Source organism: Rhinatrema bivittatum, chromosome 6, assembly GCF_901001135.1.
Source record: "Rhinatrema bivittatum chromosome 6, aRhiBiv1.1, whole genome shotgun sequence".
NCBI lineage: Eukaryota > Metazoa > Chordata > Amphibia > Gymnophiona > Rhinatrematidae > Rhinatrema > Rhinatrema bivittatum.
Window position 1 is genome coordinate 37,320,061 of NC_042620.1, and position 20,101 is coordinate 37,340,161.

General features: G+C 46.9%; 1 protein-coding gene across 4 annotated transcripts in view; it reads right to left on the reverse strand.

Annotated features, from left to right (window-relative positions):
• OSBPL11 (oxysterol binding protein like 11) overlaps positions 1 to 20,101 on the reverse strand; it is a 152,483-nt gene that overhangs the window by 25,256 nt on the left and 107,126 nt on the right. For 3 of the 4 annotated variants that reach the window (XM_029605284.1, XM_029605283.1, XM_029605285.1), the window contains exons 10-11: positions 14,660 to 14,846; positions 8,186 to 8,368 (exon numbers count right to left, since the gene is read on the reverse strand). In XM_029605284.1, coding sequence (XP_029461144.1) covers positions 8,186 to 8,368; positions 14,660 to 14,846 — 370 coding nt within the window. Of the gene's footprint in view, positions 1 to 8,181; positions 8,369 to 14,659; positions 14,847 to 20,101 lie in introns of those variants that run through there. The other variant, XM_029605287.1, reaches the window with a different exon arrangement.

Below are 20,101 nucleotides of genomic sequence, written 5' to 3' on the forward strand. Positions count from 1 at the left end.
CCTCCGATCGGCAGTGATTAGCTAGTATGCTGGAGGTCGGGGTCTTGTACAGTAAAGTTATATAAGTCAGAAAAGCTCCCCCAATGCCAAACCTTTGTAGAACAGTGAAAAGATACGACCAGTTAACGCGGTCAAAAGCCTTTTCAGAATCTAGTCCCACTACTATCGCCGGTATCTGTTGGGTACGACAGATGGTCATGGCAGTGAGCAATTTCGTAAGTGTCCCATTTGGTTTCCGGCCCCTTACAAAACCTGTCTGATGGTGGGAAATTAAGTATGGGAGGAAAACCTTTAGGCGTTCCGCTAAAATTTTTGCAAGAATCTTAAAATCACAATTTAAAAGAGTGATGGGCCGGTAGGAAGATGGGCATGTTTTGTCCTTGCCTGGTTTCGGTATAAGGGTAATATGTGCCTGATTGAAAGCGGCTGGGAAACTATCCTGAGCCAGGCCGTCTATAAAGTACTTCGTTAAGGTCTCGCTAATGTAAGGCGACAGGATTTTATAGAAATCATAGGAAAACCCGTCAGGACCAGGGGATTTCCTCGGCTGAGCAGCAGAAATAACCTGTGAAACTTCATATACCTGAATGGGCTTATTCAGAAATTCTCGTTGGGCTGCTGACAGTGTGGGTAAGTGGACATCTCGAAAAAAGGCTTCCTCCCCCTCATCACCATCCCCCAACTCTGGGCTATAGAGGGTTGCATAATAGTGTTGAAATGAGGCACAGATTTCCTGCTCCTTTACCGTTTCCTGCCCAGATGGAGTTTTCAATCTCGCTATAAACGAGCGGGGCGTCTGATTTTTAGTTAATCGGGCTAACAGTCGACCCGTTTTATTTCCAAATTTGAAAAGAGACTTCTGTCCTCCCCACAAATAGAGGCGAGCTCGAGCGTCGAGTATGGTGTTTAAACGGCCCAGAATACCATAAAACTCCACTCTATGCTCACCAGTGTTATGAGAGGAAAGGAGCTGCTTCGCTCTCTTCAACTTGGTTTCAAGATCTAAGATGGACTGGTTGATATGTTTACTTCGAAAATAAACATAGGAAATAATCTCCCCACGGAGTACCGCTTTGGCTGTATCCCAAAAAAGTAGAGGAGTAGTGGCGTGTTGTTGGTTATCTTTTGCAAAATTCTTCCACTTTTCTTTCAGAAAGACTTGAAAAGCAGCCTCGTCTTTCAGAAAAGATGGAAACCGCCAAAGCCGTATTTGATGTTCTAATCCCGGGGGTCGTATACAAATTGAAATGGGGGCATGATCAGAGATTGCCAAGCTTTCTATATTTGCCTGGGAAATCGTAAAAAAATCGTGTTGAGATACCAATATATAATCAATCCGGGACATCGTATGATGAGACCTGGATACATGCGTATAGTCTCTCTCATTTGGGTGTAATGTGCGCCAGACATCAAGTAAGAGGAGTTGGCGGCACAGATAGGCCACTCCCTGCTTCTGCTCACCCGCTTGGCGGGGCTGTGGAGTATTTCTATCTAACAGGGCCTCATGAACACAATTAAAATCACCTGCTACATATATTGTACCTTGACTGTGTTGTTGTAATAGGTTGCCCAGTTCTACAAAAAATGCATGACTATAAGCATTTGGGGCGTAGATATTGCAAATTGTGACCGGTTTGTTATTCCAAACACCAACTATGATAACATAGCGACCCTCCTCGTCAGCAAGAGTATTATGAACCTGAAAATTAGCATTCTTATGTATTAATATGGCAACTCCACCTTTCCTGCGCACTGCCGCTGCGAAGATACAGGTGCCCACCCAGTCTCGCCTGAGTTTGCGACTTTCAAATTCAGTAAGGTGGGTCTCTTGGAGGCAGGGGAGGTCGGCCCGCAGTCGCTTCAGATTAGCCAACACCTTGGTTCGTTTTACTGGTGTACCAAGGCCATTTACATTCCAAGATATCAATTGAACCATGAGAATGTAAAACCATTAGTCTCCACATACAAGTGTACGTCATGTAGGAAACATGGGTGGGCACCCAGCCTTGCCCTCCCACGGTAGCGTCCCCTCCAAATGTGTATTCTCACACAGAAACTAAGAGCACTCGCTAGCCATATTATATGCCACCCATAACCGGGAACTAAGAAACTTATTCCCCAGAACAACAGCAACAGAAATGCTACTCCATCATTTCCCAAATCCCCCTGCCCCCTTCCCCTCCCCACTTCCCATCCCCCCCTGATCCCCCCCGTCCCCATCCTCTGAATACCCCAGTTGAGAAGTAAACCCCCATCCAACTCCATGGAGGTTCAGAGATCCCGTTGATGTGTCCGGGCACATCCACTCCGCATCAACATGATGGTCCAAAAATCCACAAGTGCAAACTATATACAAAACTAAGCCAGATTTGCCAGCCATGAACAGAGGTAAAGTGATTCAAGTGGAACAGTCCACGCAGAGCAAATCGTGGCAAGGAGGTCAGAAGAACAGCAGCCCGCTGTTTCATATCACCGCCCCGGAGCGAGGCGGGCACGTCCCACAAGGCCTCGTACACGGGTCAAACTCAAAATAAAACCTCTAAGGTATGGTACTGGACCCAGTTGGTAACTACTTGTCTGGGCACACCGCTGCTATAACTTCGCCGTCCCAGGCTCTCACCGAGGGGAAAAGTTGTTGGGCTCTCTGCAATCCAAGCCGGCTCGGCAGTTGAGGGATCCCCAGTCGCTGGATTAGCCATATTTTAAGTCCACCCTCCATCAAGCAGGCCGGCTCCGTTCCTATAGAGTTAATACCATATCCTTTGATGTGCGGTGTTATACGGGGTGTATAATAGGTTAGTGGGTTTTTTTTTTTTTTTTCCTTTTTTTTCCTTTTTTTTTTTTTGTCTCTATTTCATGTTAACCTATATGCTGTCCCTCATGATGAAGCATCATTCAATTTGGCAAGAAAGGCTTTCGCTGCCTCCGGGGTCTCAAACATATGCACTCGATCCCCCTGCCACACCCTGAGGCGTGCGGGAAAGAGCAGTGAGAATTTTACCTCTTGATTATGGAGGGAGGTACAAATGGAAGAGAATCCCCGCCGGGCCTCCGAAACCGTCGCGGAAAAGTCCTGAAAAAGGCGAATCGGTTGGCTCTGGTACTGGAGATCGCGTTTGGACCTAGAGGCGCGCCAAATCTCTGATTTGTGTGAGGAGTTAAGAATCTTCGCAATGACCAAGCGGGGCCTCGCGTTGGTCTCCCGCCGAGCTCCTAAACGATGGGCCCTCTCCACCACCAATTTATCCCGGAGATGAGGTAAGCCCAGCGCCTCAGGAATCCAGGTTTCCAGTAAGCCACAGAGCGTTTTCTCTTCAAGATGCTCAGGAAACCCCAGAAAGCGGATGTTGTCTCTCCGGGCTCTATTTTCCAGTTCATCGATTTTTGCCTGCAGGAGTTTCAGCTGTTTGCTTGTGTCCTCCATTTTCCGTTCGGTCTGCAACGCCTCGTCTTCCACATTTGAAAGTCGGGCTTCTGCATGATCAATACGGGGAAGAAGCTCGTGTAGTGTTTCTTTGACTTCCCCCAATTGCTGGGTGATGTGATCCAGCTTATCATCAAGGGCCTCTCGGATTGCAGCTTTGATATCAGTAATGGTAAGCCCCGGGGAGCCAGAATCGGGCCCTCCTTCCCCCGCGGCAGCCATTTTAGGTGTCGCCTTCGGTTTTTCTTTTTCTCGGCGTCCTGCTTTGGTAGTCATCGGAGGTGTTAGTTTGTTCATATATTTGATGATGGACATATGCCCCGTCACAAGCTGATGATTTTTCGCCGGGTTGGAGGCTGAATTTGAGTTAGATTTTTCGCGTTAGGCGGAGTGGGTCCCGGAGCTGATGAGGAACACAGCCTCCCAGCTCACCACATCACGTGATCTCCTCTATCTCCTTTTTAAAAGTTAGTGCCAGCAGCTTGGTTCCATTCTGGTTAAGGTGGAGCCCATCCTTTCGGAAAAGTCTCCCCCTTCCCCAAAAGTTTCCCCAAGTCCTTACAAAACTGAATCACTTTTCCCTGCACCATCGTTTCATCCACGCATTGAAACTCTGGAACTCTGCCTGCCTCTGGGGACCTGCATGTGGAACAGGAAGCATTTCAGAGAATGCCACCCTGGAGGTTCTGGATTTCAGCTTCTACCTAAAATCTTAAATTTGGCTTCCAGAACCTCTCTCCTACATTTTCCTATGTCGTTGGTGCCCACACGTACCACAACAGCTGGCTCCTCCCCAGCACTGTCTATAATCCTATCTAGGTGACGCATGAGGTCTGCCACCTTCGCACCAGGCAGGCAAGTTACCAGGCGGTCCTCACGTCCACCAGCCACCCTATCTACATTTCTAATAACTGAATCACCAACTATGATGGCCGGCCTAACCCTTCCCTCCTGGGCAGTAGCCCTGAGAGACTTGTCCTCAGTGCGAGGGGACAATACATCACCTGGACAGCAGGTCCTTGCTACAGGATCACTTCCTGCTACCCCAGGGTGATGTTCTCCTACTGGGAGACCTTTCTGATCCAAGGCAGCACTGGGGCTGCCAGAATGGATTTGGGACTTGGCTACTATGTCCCTGAAGGTCTCATCAATGTACTTCTCTGTCTGCCTCAGCTCCTCCAAGTCTGCTACTCTAACCTCCCGAGATCGGACTCGTTCCCTGAGAGTCAGTCGCTCTTTGCACCGAGTGCAGATATACAATCTCTCGCTGGTGGGTAAAAAATCATACATGTGACACTCAATGCAAAAGACTGGAAAGCCCCCCTCTTGCTGCTGGACTGCTGCCTTCATCTTAGTTTTATTGAGTTCCTGGTTAAGTTTAGGATACTAAGGGAGTTGGAATTAGAGTACTTTAAATTTATAGGTGAATTTACTACAGTCCTCTTCTACTGCCAGGAGCCTTAACAAATCTGGATATCATGGTCTCCTGGGCCAATCTGGTTCCATCAGAAGTACCAACCCTCTGTGAATCTAGAGTCTCCTAATCATTCTGCCCAACATGGGCCATGGAGGAAAAGCTTACAGCAGTTTGTCCTCCGGTCATTTCTGCATGAGAGCATCAATGCCCAATCACTTTGGATCTCTCCTGCGACTGAATAAAGGAACCTTCGCATTGCAAGCAGTCGCCAGCAGGTTCAGAAATGGAAGGCCCCAGCGATCCACTATTAGCTGAGACGCCTCGTCTGACAATGTACATTCTCCTGGGTCCAGACTGTCCCCACTGAGAAAGTCTGCTCTTACACTGTCTTTTCCCGCAATGTGTGAGGCTGAGATCTCCCGAAGATGTACTTCTGTCCATTCCATAAATTGGTCTATTTCCTGCAACACTTGCTGGCTTCTTGGTTCCTCCCTGCCAATTAATGTAGGCCACTGTGGTTGCATTGTCCAACATTATCCGGACTGCTCGACCCTACAACCTGTCACCGAATTGCAAGCATGCCAACTGCACCACTGGGGCTTCCAGCCAATTGATGTTCCAGACAGACTCTTCTGTAATACAGCGCCCTTGCGTTGTCAGTTCCTGACAGTGAGCTCCCCAACCCTGGAGGCTCACGTCTGTCTTGAGTACTAGCCAGTCTGGTGATTTTAGGGAAACCCTCTTACTTATATGATCGCTTGTAACCACCACTGTAGGTGAGAGCAGGCCTCCATCAGCAGGTGGAGATGAATCGAATAGTCCTGAAACTGTGGAATCCAATGAGACAGAAGGGAGCGCTGAAGAGGACACATATGCGCCTGTGGCACCACTTCCAGGGTCACCGCCATCAATCCAAGCACCTGTAGATAGGACCACAGTGTCAGGCGTATTGTTTTCATCAACAGACGCACCTGCGCCAACATTGTCTGAATATGACCCTCTGGCAGGAAAACACTTGCCCTGCTTCATGTCGAACTGAACACCAAGATACTCTAGCGACTGCGATGGCTAAAGACTACTCTTGCCACCAATGGTGCTTCAATCCACCCAATCCAGAGATACGAGTTCTTGAACTCCATTTAGTCTGCCCTACATAAATCTTCTCACCATTGGTGGTGCAATCCATTAAGGCATCGCACAAGTTTTTAAATTATATATTTTTTTTAGATCAATTCCGCCGCAGCCCATCTATGAGGAGGAGACAGAGAAAAATGTTTATTAAAACAGAAACAAAAATGAATTTATGAATTAGTGAGTTTACAACCAGTGGGACTGAATTTTGACATGGACTGGGGACAATTTATTTAAATTCAATATAGGGCAGGAATTACATTTTCTTACGCAATTGGTTTGCTTTCTCAATTGGTCAATCAAGCACTTAAAAAAGCTGGCAGGAAACACATCAGCCACAGCCATTTTTTGAACTATGTAGACATAAAATATTTGGAAGCTTGGGGTAAAAACAGCGCGCACAGCTTGGTAAGTAGTCTCATTTTAAATGAGTTATGTGCATTAAGATTTAATTTCCTAATTCTTGGTTTTCAGTTTAAAATCAAGCAACAAAGTGTCGCCTGTATTCCTCTCCCTGACACAGACCTGAGTGGATGAAACGCTGATGGCATCGGAAATGAATTTCTCAAGAGAAAGGATGGCAAGTTAAGTATTTTTCTGCGCTTTAACCTTTTTAAACTTTTGCGATACGCCAAGCCGAGACACTTGTACATTGTAATATTATTATTAAGAAGGGTGCAGTTTCTCACTATAAAAAGATGAAAAAAACCCCCAAACTTATTTAAAAAAGAAATCAACACACCACTGTGATTCATTGGAGAGTTGGGTTTTTTTTTTTTTTTTTAACTAATGATGGTGCTTTGTTTCACCTAATCACAGGCAGCGATTGCTGAGTTTGGACATCTGAAGTTTTTCCTCCAAGAAGAATTACATTTTTTCACTGTGTGCTTAAGAATGTGTTTCTGAATGCAATTTTTTTTTTTGACATTGTCAAATTAGAGTTAACACACAAATCAGATAAAGAATTTTTGAACACTATTACTTTTGGATAAGTAAGAAGTATGATTATCTTGGGTCTGTCTTTTCTTTTTGTTACGAATTTCTGTGCCCAATACTTTACAGAGCCATATCTGAGGAAATGTTCAAACTGCCCACATTGCTGCAATGTCTGCGGATACTTCTTACTTATGGTCATCAATTTTCAAAGTGAAAGTATACAGCTGCTCTCTCAAAAATTGCAGTGGGTACTAGAGATGTGAATCGTGTCCTCGATCGTCTTAACGATCGATTTCGGCTGGGAGGGGGAGGGAATCGTATCGTCGCCGTTTGGGTGTTTAGAGTATCGTGAAAATCGTTAAAATCGTGAACCGGCACACTAAAACCCCCTAAAACCCACCCCGACCCTTTAAATTAAATCCCCCACCCTCCCGAACCCCCCCCCCAAATGCCTTAAATTACCTGGGGGTCCAGCGGCGGTCCGTAGCTAAATCGGGGGAAGGGGGAGGGCAGGAAAACCGGCACACTAAAACACCCTAAAACCCACCCCCGACCCTTTAAATTAAATCCCCCACCCTCCCGAACCCCCCCAAATGCCTTAAATTACCTTGGGGTCCAGCGGCGGTCCGGAACGGTCTCCTGCAGTCGAATCGTGTTGGTCTATGGCCACCGCCATTTTGTGCCGCCATTTTGCAAAATGGCGGCGCAGAATGGCACCGGCTGAAGACAACACGATTCAATTGCAGGAGACCGTTCCGGACCGCCGCTGGACCCCCAGGTAATTTAAGGCATTTGGGGGGGGGGTTCAGGAGGGTGGGGGATTTAATTTAAAGGGTCGGGGGTGGGTTTTAGGGTGTCGGTTTTCCTGCCCTCCCCCTTCCCCCGATTTACGATTTTTTGACGATAAATTGGGGGAATTGGTATTGTATCGTGGCCCTAACGATTTTTGACGATTTAAAATATATCGGACGATATTTTAAATCGTCAAAAAACGATTCACATCCCTAGTGGGTACAAAGCATGCACAGATATCTGCACCTGCCCAGGTACTTTTTTCAAGGGAAATAATGAACTTAAGAATTGAAACGCTACCTCCTAATGTTGCTAAAGTAGGCATGTTGTAGAAACTCTACGTCGATTTGTAGCAGGGTCAGACAGCCCCTTTACAAAGGTAAATCAGTATTAACCCTACTAAAAGGCTTTTGAAAATTGCTTTTCCTTGTATTATACAAACGTTCCTATTTTGTTAACATGCGGCACACCACCATTCTTCTTACCTAGACTCAAATGGCCCCTGCTTCTCAATTGGCCGTACTTGTTTCCTCTTAACAGACAATTTTGTCAGATCTATGGACTTTGTCTCTCCATTGCTGTACGTAAACTCGAGCACACTATTCCATTCACCTTGTACTCTGCACACAACGGTGTTTGAAGCATTCTGTTTCACTTCTGCTGTAACTCTGCACAAAAATAAGAGCAAGACTTGCAAAGGCTGCTTCTACCCAGCAATATATAAAGTCCATAAACAATCAGTAGCAGGTAAACTTGGGTGAAAGCCAACCCATATCTTCCTAGAGATCATGGTGGATGTTTGATCCAACATGGCACATCTTATGTAGGAGGCAGTCATCTGCTATATGTAAAGTAGATTTGCTTACCTGTAACAGGTGTTCTTTAAGGATAGCAGGATGTTAGCTCTCACACATGGGTGACATCATGGGATGGAGCCCGGCATGGAACTTTGATCTCAAAAATGCTCTACTGAGCATGTGCAGAGGTAGTCATCACCCTGCCCCCTAGGCAGAGTTCCTTAGTACATAATATAGCTAATACTTGTAGAAACCAACTCCCAGGGGAGGTGGGTGGGTTTCATGAGGGCTAACATCCGGCTGTCCTCAGATTACACCTATTACAGGTAAGCAAATTGTAGTCCTCACACATGGGTGAATCCCAAGCTATAGGCTGTCTGAGCAGGACAAAGTGGGAAACTGCATTCTACTGAAAAGCACCACCTCTCTCCTTTTTGCCTGTGAGGCAGCCGACCCACAAAGGGGTCTACGCGGGAAAAGAATTGGGTTCTACAAAGAGAAAACCATAGAAAAGACTGAGACACAAAATCCCGATGCGTAGCAGTCGCCTAAGGCAGGGGAGTGATGTGAGTGCCAACAAGAAACACTCCGCATCACAGAAAACATTACAAGCAATGTTTCGGATCAGTAAACCATAACAGTATGTCTAGAACCCCCTAGATACAGGAAAAAGTCCAGAGATGTAACCAAGGGAAGGACTCTTGGACAAAGTCTGCACCAACTGAGGCTCGAGAACTCCCCAGAAAGAAACTGCAGTCCACTGACATCTGAAGGACAGAATATCTCTGCAGAAGTGTGCTCATGTTTGGTTAATAGGCATAATGGGAAGAAAACCCAAGCAATGCTTGGAAGAATAATCAGCAACAACGGCAAGGTCTGTGACAGACCCTAAGTACCAAAACACCAAACATGGTTGAGCAGCAGGACAGCATCAAGAGTTTCAGGGGGTGAAAGGCAATCCTGAATGGGATCGCTACCCCAAACCCCTGCGCAGCCCCTGCGCAGGGAGACAAGTTAGGCCTGAAGCTCACCCACTTTGCACCCTGTCAAGGGCAGGACTATCCATCCTGTCTACGGGATAGTTCAGGAGAGCAGGAAGATACTTTGGGCAACCTAGTGAAGTGAGGAAAGCTAAAAGCAATATTGGCCAAGTTTAGTGAAAATAAAGGGAAAAAGTGGTGTATCTTTCCCTGCAGGTATACACTATGAATGCCTTAGCTTTTCACCACCTCCCCCCGAAATTCCAACTGGAAGTCGGAAGGAGCAAAGAACACAAGGAGGCAGACTGCTGGACTGCCAGGATAAGTCGCTAGGTTGTATAACTCAAGCAAATAACTCACTGCCAATTCCAGTAGGGAGTTACCCACTGAGATACAGCCCTAAGCCTGCTTAGAATAGATGAAGTGGAGAGCGAATTCCATAGGGAAGAAATCCAGAAACACTCCACTAAGAGACAGGAAGCCAGGGTATCGCAGTGCAAACCCCTGACCAACAGGATTTCTTCACCGGCCTGGAAACCCTAAAGGTACCATGGCAGGGCAAGGGCGATCTCAGAACAGATTACCCTAAACCTGGCTTAGGTATTAGTATCTCAGCCATGATAGCATATACTTCCCCCAAGGAAGCAGAGGGTCCAGTAAATGGAACAATTGTTGCATGAACCAGAACTCCCTTGTCTGCAGACAGGGTTATCCTTAAAATGGGGAAGTATAGCTTGCAAGCTACTGCAACCAAACAGCAACACCTCTATTACGGGGTCCCTTGTCCCCCAGCTCCCTCAGCCATATGGCAATAGGTTGAAAGGCATACGTGCCAATTAGATGGATTAGAACCTGCCTCATTAAGGTAGGGTCCCACAGGTCCTTATCAAAAAACGCCCATTGAGCTCCTGGATGGGAGAAATCCCTAATCTTCACTGGAGAGCTACTCTGGAAAGGCTCCCTTGCGAAATAAACCTTTTGTGCCTTAGGACGACCTAAGGAGAGTGCTACCACTCAACCGGCTCTCGGATCCCATGAGGAACCAAGAATGACCACCAGTCAGAAGTATTGACATGCCTTCTCTGGGAAATGGAGAACAAGGGACACCCCTTGCAGGAGTGGACAGCCAGGCGTCAAGAGTGGAATCCATAAGAGTTGCCCTGGAACCCAGTTGAATCTCTCTGACCTGAAGGGACAGGAAAGCAATGGGAATCAGGGCCTCATAATCCCAAAAAACCTGTCAACTCTCCAGTTAAGAGTTGAGACAATCACTGATCGCTGAGGTTCAGAAGTGAAATCTGCCACTGGCAGTCACCCTTGGATGGGGAAGGCCACCACGGTAATCCTCGAAGGGGCCCCAACAAAAACAGTCAGATAACCACCGCTGCCGTCCTCTGGCCCTTGCCTACAAGGACGACAGCAGCGAATCAAGTCTCCGGTTCAGAAATAAACCTGCCAGGGATGGAGCCCTAGGGGCTTCGTGACACGGAATGGGAAGAAGGAGAAAATTCCCAACACTACCCTCCTGGGGTCTACTCCCCTTAGGGGTCGATCAGGAATGCAATCCTAGGTCAGTCCTGTGGCTATGGCACACATCCTGTTATGCTCACCACAAGGGAAACAAACACACACACAGTAGAGGGCAATTGGAGAACAGAGCCCTCTGTTGTAAAACCACTCTGACCAGTACTCATACAGTGGTATCCCAATCTATGGATAGCGGCACACCTATGACCCCACTCGCCATGCTTGTGGGTAGAATCCCATGGCAGAGCAAGGACAGAGCACCACTTGCTAGTTGGTGGCTGCACACTGTCAAAAGGCAAATCAAAGAATTTGTGATGACGCCTTCCTTGCCAGTGCTCCTCAGTATTTTGTGCTGCAGAACTGACGAGGAGGCTGAAACCTTGACGCGACAATGGCAGAACCCTAGTATGGCTGAGAACTGCACAGTCACTGAGAATGCCGCCTGCCATTGCCCGAGGAGATGCATTGCCATACCTGAGCACACATGCTGTGCTCCAGTGTCACAAAAACTCCCAGTGGAGTGCATAGGAACAGTATGATGGTGGTATCCCCAGTACACTGAAGCTCTCGGTAAGGCATGGTGGTGGGTAGTATGCTATGGCTTCGCCCCCTCCAGTACCTGATAATGCTCCAAGAATTGGGACAACCCTTGAAACTGTGTCGAGAATGGTTCACCCCATTTCCCTCATGGAATGACAGCAGCAAAGTCCATGGTGACCGACGGTGCCCATGGTGCTCTGTGGTCGTGACTTGTGGCATCCAACTGCTTCCTCTGGTGCCCATAGTGGTGACGGCGCCCATAGGACCCATAGCACTTTCGCACTCACCAACGATGGATCACATCGAGGGCACCAAACAACATTGTACCCAGGGCTTCAACAGCGCTTGAACGAATCTTGTTCAGTTCAACAGTATATAGCACCATCCCCGGTGCCACAGGCGCCCACGGACTTCAACAGCCCGGTGGCACCGATAGAGACCCTAGGGCCCAAAGGCATCGATGGACTGGCAGTACTAAGGATGCCAGGGGTGCCTGCAGGCAGATGCTCTGCAGCCCCAACATGCCTCATCGGTGCCCAGAGGAATCGATGACTGCCAGCGCCATCAACTGTTCCCCTCGGCTCAACTATCTGTCCGAGGAGGTCAATGCCGCGAGCTCGATGGCGTCCCTCGCCAATAGCTATGGCTGATGATAGCCTCTATAGCGCTCAATAACACCGATGGTGCACGAATCTAGGCAGGGCCTCCGATGCCCCCTAAGATATTGGCATTCCTGGTGCCCGACAGCCAAAAGCTAGTGATGGGACAGCACAGTGCTCCTCAGTGCCCTATTGGAACACTGCCAAGGAGCATCTAGGGCACTAGACCACTGTGCCTGGATGCTTCAGCATACCAGGGTGCCTTGAGTAAATGGTGAAACCAGCGCTCGATCTGTTCAAGGCCAAAATCCCTGTCACTCGAGGGTTTCAGTGGCATTTGAGGGCTCTCAAGAGCCCCGGTGGTCGATGGCCTCAGGAACAACCAGGGCACTCAGTGGCAATCCCAGTGCCTCGTTGGTGGTGCTCGACCTTGTCGAGTGTGTCAATGAAAGGCATCAGTGGCCAACACACTTGATGGCCTCCATGGCGGCCCCAAACCTTGATGGCATCGGGGCAGTTTTGCACCACGATGGCGAGGGTGACTACTGCATCGAAGCCACGCACCTCAACAGCAGGGACTGTCTTTTTATACAGTGCTGAGTATGTCACGTAGTACTATAGAAATGTTAAGTAGTAGAAGCAGCAGTAGCATCGAGAACTTTGATGGAACTGAGGCATAAAGGGCGGCTCCGATAGCATCGAGGGGGACCATGGCTCTTGATGGCAGATCTGGTCCCCGACACCACCCTGCCACATCAAGGCCCAAAGCACTCATGACTCTGGTGCATCAAGACTCCACATACACAGATGCATAGAAGGCCCTTACCGCATAGAGGGCGGTCACGTACCCAGATGGCATTGAGGGCACCCCGGCATCTTGACGGCATCAAAGGTGACCATGGCGCTCAATGGGTCCCTGATACAGAACTGACATCGATGCATCAGATCAATGGTACAATGGTCACAGATATGCATGGGCAATTGTTACAGGGCATGGCACCAAAGGTGTGACAGCAAGCTGCTTGCCCAAGTTCCTGCTCACCCTCTCTCACAAGGAGACTACACTGCCATCACTGGCAAGCAGGAAGGGAGGCTACGTCATCCAGGGCCCCTGTCCAGCAGACTAGCTCCTTTGAATATGGGGAGAATGAGCTCTTCGCCCCATAGGAACACAGTGATCCTCGATCTCCGCACTGACTGAACTTACATCGATGCCGATCAATCAGTGAAACGACATAGAACTCTTGCCCGGGTAGAACTCAGGTGAGTCCCCAGGCTCAGCGGCTTACATGGATCACCCATGGACTGCACTTAGTCAGTCCTGCCAGCACCTGACAAAGATACAAAAACAGACATAGCAAGGAGAGGACACAAATACTAAACTACCGATGCAGTATTTTTTTTTTTTTTTTTTTAAATAAGGGATAGAAATAGTCTCTGCCAGACTGCAGCGACTAAGGCTCGCCATGAGGCTCGCAGAGGAGAGAGGAAGAAAAGGGAAAAGGAATAAAACTACCATAACAAAGGAACGAAAAGAGCTGCAGCTCTAGCTGAAGACTGTGAGGCAACATGGCTCCCGCGACCACACAGCTCCGCGGAAAGAGAGAGACTGATAGACTCTGCCTAGGGGGCAGGGTGATGACTACAGCTGCACATGCTCAGTAGGGCATGAAAGTTCTAGATTCTCTGAGGTCAAAGTTCCGTGCTGATGATGTCACCCATGTGTGAGGAATACCATCTTGCTTGCCCTCAAAGAAGAGAGTTAACTGGTTTCATAAATCACATTTATCTTTCTTATAAACCAAAAAGGTCGACCAAACAGTGTACAGAGATTAAAAATACAGTACATAAATCAAGAGGCAACTAAAAAACAAATGCAATAACAAACCATGTAAGTACAACAAATAAATGTCTGCTTTATGTAGACATCAGTTTGCTGTAGGAGGCTTGAGGAAAACAAGAGATCCTCGCAGAGCACTGAAGTTGCTTTAGACACCTATCTACTGGTGGTTAGGGACATGACAAACTCAAGAAAGGAAGGAGAGGGATAGAAAGATGCCAAGGCACGCCTTCTGTCTGAATCCACGCTAATTTGGGAACGCCAAGCTTTCTCTTTACAAATATTTCACTATGTGCTTTACAGAAAACAGATTGGGCAAATGTTTTTCATTCACATTGGCACAATTTTGTTTCTATGGAAATGAAAGTCTCAAGCAAAAGATATGGCCAGGCCAGCAAAATGACTCGGGAGGGGGGGGGGGGGGGAGGGGGCTTTCTTGCATTTTTATTCACCTGAGCTGTAATTCCAGCCCCCTGTGGCTGAGGAAGCTGCAAGCTGGCCCTGTTCCACCTCCACTATTTAATACGATGGAACTGAAATACACACATCACCTTACAGCACACACACAGTACGGATACAAGCGCTGGAAAAAAAAGTTATCTTCCGTTCTGAGCTTGGGCAAAACTTTAGAAGACACAACATCTCTCAGAAGCCTCCGACTAAAGCCCTCTCTCACCTGTGCAGTTTGCCTCCGTAGAAGGGTTTGGTATGAAACGTAATGGTGGCAGAATATCCACTCTTTGCGCAGTTAACATTGACCTTTCCTCCCAGCTCAACCCAAGGAACAGTTAAAATAGAGCGGGCGTAAGCACAAGGCAGGGAAAATGTGTACTCCTCTCCATGCTCCAAAAGGCATAAAAGACCTGGAGGAAAGAGCAGAAGATCATGAGAAAAAAAATACCAAAGTTAGATGAGGTGATTACATTTCTTTCCACCCAAAAAAAAAGGTTGCATATTACATACATTTAACACATCTAGCTATATCTTGATATCGAGCAGTTCATCAATAGCTCACATGATACTGATCAACAATAGCAAAGGACATTTGCCAGAGAAATCAAAGTAAAACCACATTTTTGGAATGTTAAATCAACAATCCTGGAAAGGTTTTGCTAAGTATTCCCCTCTAAATAACATTTTTGATTATATAGAGATGGGCCCTGTGTTTTAGGCCAGAGTGCTGTGCGTTGCAAAAGGATCAGAGGCTCGGATCCACTGTCTAGCAGGGCCTGGTCACATGGCAGAGGTGGTGCCCACGAGCTGAAGAAGTGAGGGAAGGATGCTTCTGCTACCATAATGGCCAATTTGGACAAAGCCTGGTGAGGGGATGTGCCTTGGAAAAGAGATTCAAGAAAAGCAGCCTTATGATCCAACAATGGGTATCCCATGAAGAGTTATTCAGATTACCACCACCACCACGACTTCGCTAAATCAGCCTTACAAATTCCAAATACATTCGGAGGTTGATATTCAGCAGGCTAGTGAGCTGGAAAGTTACCTGGGTAACTTCATCCAGATACTCTGCAGATCTCGGTCAGGTAAGTCTGCTGCTGAATACACTTGGATAAGTTTTCTCCCCTTCACCAATACTTTCCCAGCTAACTTTATCTAGCTAGTGCTGAAAATAAGCCTTAGCTGGATACATTTTAGCTAGGTAATGACTTACCAGATAGAGGGACGGGAATTTAAAATCTTGGGATTTGTTTGGCTAACTTAAGTCAGCCTGGAAAACTCTTCCATGAGACAACGGTGACTGCAGAAGCGTTAAATGATTCCTAATTCCAAATCCCGCATTATCAGACACATTTTCCAAATAGCATACTGTACTTGGAAAGTGTTAGCTATTTTTACGTATTTTTTTTAATTAACACAGATGGACACCATTAAGTAGTGTCTGCACCATATGTTCAACTATTTTAGTCTCTTTATTTTTAGCTAACTATGGTGTCTTCAAGGGCTGGCTAACTGCCATGACAAAGGCTGGTAACTACAGAGAATCTGAGTGCTATAAAAGAGTGTGGTGTGATAATCCATACATTGTGCATGTTCCAGATTTACTTCTGTCAACAATTACAGCTACACAGGAATTGTGAAATGACTATGTAAGTGCACTCTGTCTAAAAGTCGATCTCACAGTCATGTGACCAGCACCAAGGAAGGACGTGCGAGTGTCCCATCACTCGACACCCACACCCTTCTTTCTCCACCTTCAAAGCTGACCAGAAAGTCTTTGATTCGGAGCACATCATCCTTGCTTCCCCCACTTCCTCCCTCATCATTCCCAAGGGATCTCCTGACCCGTGCAACCTATCATCAGTCATGGACTCCTGTCACTCTCAGTCTTGTGAGGGACCACTGTCCCATCCATTCCACCCAGGCCAGTCAGGAGAATCTTTTCTCTTAAGACTGTAAGACCCTAAGGTGGCTTTACTTACTAATTCTGTGTATTTATAGACATTTGATATTATTCCTGTTTCAGAGGATGGCCTCAAGGGGGATTACAACAAAGTTTCAATCAAACAGTTACAGTACATTGGCCGAGCGTCACTCACAAACACTCCTGAATGAAGATTACAGTTGGAATAGCATAGAGAACCCAGAGGGTATTACTGAAAGTCTACGGTCCAGATAATTAAGACGGAAGGACTGAGGATCTCTGCTGGGGAATGTAAGGGAAAGCCTGGCTTTAGTTTTTTTTCCCTGAACTTGAGGTAACATGGGGTAGCGGTGCCATGTTCCAAATGTTTTGTTGCGCAATAGCTGAAAGCACAAAGTCTTGTACAGGACAATGTGGCAGAAGCCAGAGGAGGAAGAAAGAGGAGCCATTTGGGATAATCGGAGTTCTCTTGTGGGAATGTAGAATAAGAAGTTGGGAGAGAGATTCAGGCGTCTCTTCTCTGACACACTTGAAGACAGAGCACCGTGTTTTGAATTTTACCCTGCTTTCGACTGGGAGTCAGTGCAGCTGATGGAGTGTTCTTAGGGGCCTTCATTTTCAGTGTCAGAATAAAAAATGACTTTTCCATTGATTTTTCTCCTGTGCATTATATCTAAGTCATTTTTCCACCGCCGTTAATATAAATTCCTAGGCAAAATAAAATAAAAACTGAAAATGAAGGCCCCTAAGTATTGGTCTTAGACTTGGAGGGTTGACTGGTATCGAGTGGACAGGCAGACAAAAAAATCTCATGGTCAGAACCATGGTACAGTGCATAAAACATTACATCAGTACCATGGTACACTGCATGTTGGATGACACAGAAGAGAGATCAATCACCAACCAATTTGACTATTGCAACTCCCTATTTAACAGCATCTCACAGTACCTATGAAGTGCCTCCAGCTCCTATGGAAGACAGCTGCTTTGGCCCTTACCAGACTTCTAGCCGCTGTATTCCGTAGGAGCTGGAGGTGCTTCCAGTCTACATTATGCCTGAGCTGACGGGACTATAATTTAATTATTTTTTAATTTGTGCAATAGCTGAAGTATTATGTTGTATAATTACTGATCCTGTTTAACTCCAATACTTGTTTAGTTATTTTTAAACATATGTTTGGTGCAATATGACCTAGTTACCAGAAAGTCTCACATTAATATCAACTATATAATGTTCTGAATTTACTTACACTATTTGCAAACAATAAATCTTCAGTAGATGCACAGGAACATTTTAAAAGCATTCTAGTGCATTCACTGTATAACATGTTTCAGGACAATGCAGTCATGAAAATTAACACATTTCATGGGCAGCTAAATGCACACTGCCCTTGATCTAGTAACACGTACTCTAAAGCACGATCTCCCTATAAATGTCTTCCCCTTTACGATTTCCTACTTCACTTAAAAATCTTGTACAAAAGAAACTTTTCTCTGCTCACTAATATCTGGGAATCACCCTTCCCATAGATGATGATGCAAATATAAGACCGAAAAAGTTAAAGGAAAAAAAAAGAAATCACTATTGTGGTATTATTTTTAACTTTTTTCTGAAAGTCGGCATCTACCTTATAAATGGGCCATGACCGACGGCCCGCAAATGCGCAGTAGAGCTGTGCTCTACTGCGCATGTGCGGGCAAGGACGTCGGTCTTAGCCAGCGTCAAAAAAAAAACAAAACATGGCGGTGGCGGTGTCGGGGGGGCAGCGGCAGCGGTGTCGGGGGGCAGCGGTGGCGGCGTCCGGTGGTGGCGGCGGTGTCGGGGGGCAGCGGCAGCGGTGGCGGCGGTGTCAGGGGGCGGCGGCGTCCGGTGGCAGCGGCGGCGGGTGGCAGCGGCAGTGGCGGCGAATGACGACGAGGAGCGGCGGCCAGTAGCGAGGGAGGGAGGAGAGAGAGGGAGGGAGGGAGGGACGAACTGAGGGAGGGAGGGACTGAGTGGGGGGAGGGAGGGACTGAGTGAGTGAGAGGGAGGGAGGGACTGAGTGGGAGGGAGGTAGGAGGAGGGACTGAGTGAGAGGGAGGTAGGGGGTGGGGAAGAGTGAGAATGAGGGAGAGGTGAGAGACAGGGATGTGAGTAAGTGGAAGGGTTAGAAGTTGTGGAGCAGAGAAAAAGGGAGTGGAGGAGGGCTGAGGGAGATGGGATTGAGACAGGGTGGGGAGTGACTGAGGGAAGGGGAGAGAGGTGGGAGTGACTGAGGGAAGGGGAGGGAGGTGAGAGTGAGGGGAAGGAGGCAGTGGGAGACAGAGAGTGAGTAAGACTGAGGGGTGGGAAGGGGGTGAGTGGCTGAGGGGGAAGGGGGAATGAGGGAGAAAAAGTGTAGGAGGGTGCTGTTTTCGAAAATGGACCGAAAACAAAAATGTAATGTAGCCCGTTGTGACGGGCTTAACGGCTTGTATATAATTATTTTATGAGTGGCCACTCTCAAACAATGAAAACGTGACCAATCATCCAGCAGTCTAACCGCTCATATTTCCAGGCATTCTACAAAGATGAGAATACATTTTAGATTTTAGGGGTTAGGAACTTCCAAGTCCTTTACATCTGCACACCAGCAGAGTTTTTCAGGATATCCCTAATGAATATGCATGAAACAGATTTGCATGCACGCTGCCTCAACTGCATGCAAATCTCTCTCATGCGTGAATTATCATGAAAAACCATTCAGTCTAGGGCCCTTGAGGAGCAGAGATTCCTTACCCCTTCTTTCAAATGTGTGAAAGGAAACTTTAATGGGCTCTCATTGTGTCTTATTGCTTATTTAGATGCTGCAGATCCAGTGATAATTTTCTCCTGCATCTCCATAACTGACTTTAATGCTTAACAGGACAAACATTCTTTTATGTTACCTACTGAAGTAAAATCTGGTTTTTTTTTAACCTATAATTTGTCTTCTATGCTTATTCTATATCTTACTGTGTGGGCTCTGTGCTCCGCCTATGAAGAATATCCTACTCGAAGCTTTACAACGATAGATAACAGGATGAAAAAGGGACTTTGCAAAAAACATGGGTCAAGGATTTTGCCTCAGACACAGCATGAAAGAAAACTCTTAATAAATACAGCCATGGTGAATTGCTTTTCAGCTTCTTTTTGGCTGTAAGGTCTGAGCTATGAGCGGGGAATGGTCACAACTTCCTGGTCTTTTGTCGGAGATTGAGAACCTGTACAACAGACTGGTGATAGTCAAGTGTGGGGCTGGGGGTGTTGGAGGTTGGTTAACCTGACCCACGGAGGAGGCAATTAAATTATAACCATTGCAAAGCAGGAGGATTAAGCTTCCTGTTTCAAAAATTGAAACGAATGAGCTCTACCAGTGCACTGCTTCAAGTATAGTCACTATGTGGGGCTTGGCTCGGGGCCCGTGCGTTTCTTTCCTATCAGTGCGCCCACCTCCCAGTGAGGCTGTAAGGAGGCTGAGTGCTCCCTGAAGTCCAGCGGGTGGGGGTCAGGAGCACCTCACCCGGGAGAAAATAATCTTGCAATACAATTCATTTTACTAAGAAGGTAAGTCGTTAAACTTTAATGCTGGATTCCAGCAGGGAGCATTTCAATCTACCCGGCGTTTGCACTGAATAAGATGAGGGGCCTTTTAAAATATATTGTGTCTTTGGTGTTTGGAAAGATCCTATTCATTTACTGATTTATCATTCTAATCACCACAAACAAAGCTCTCACATACG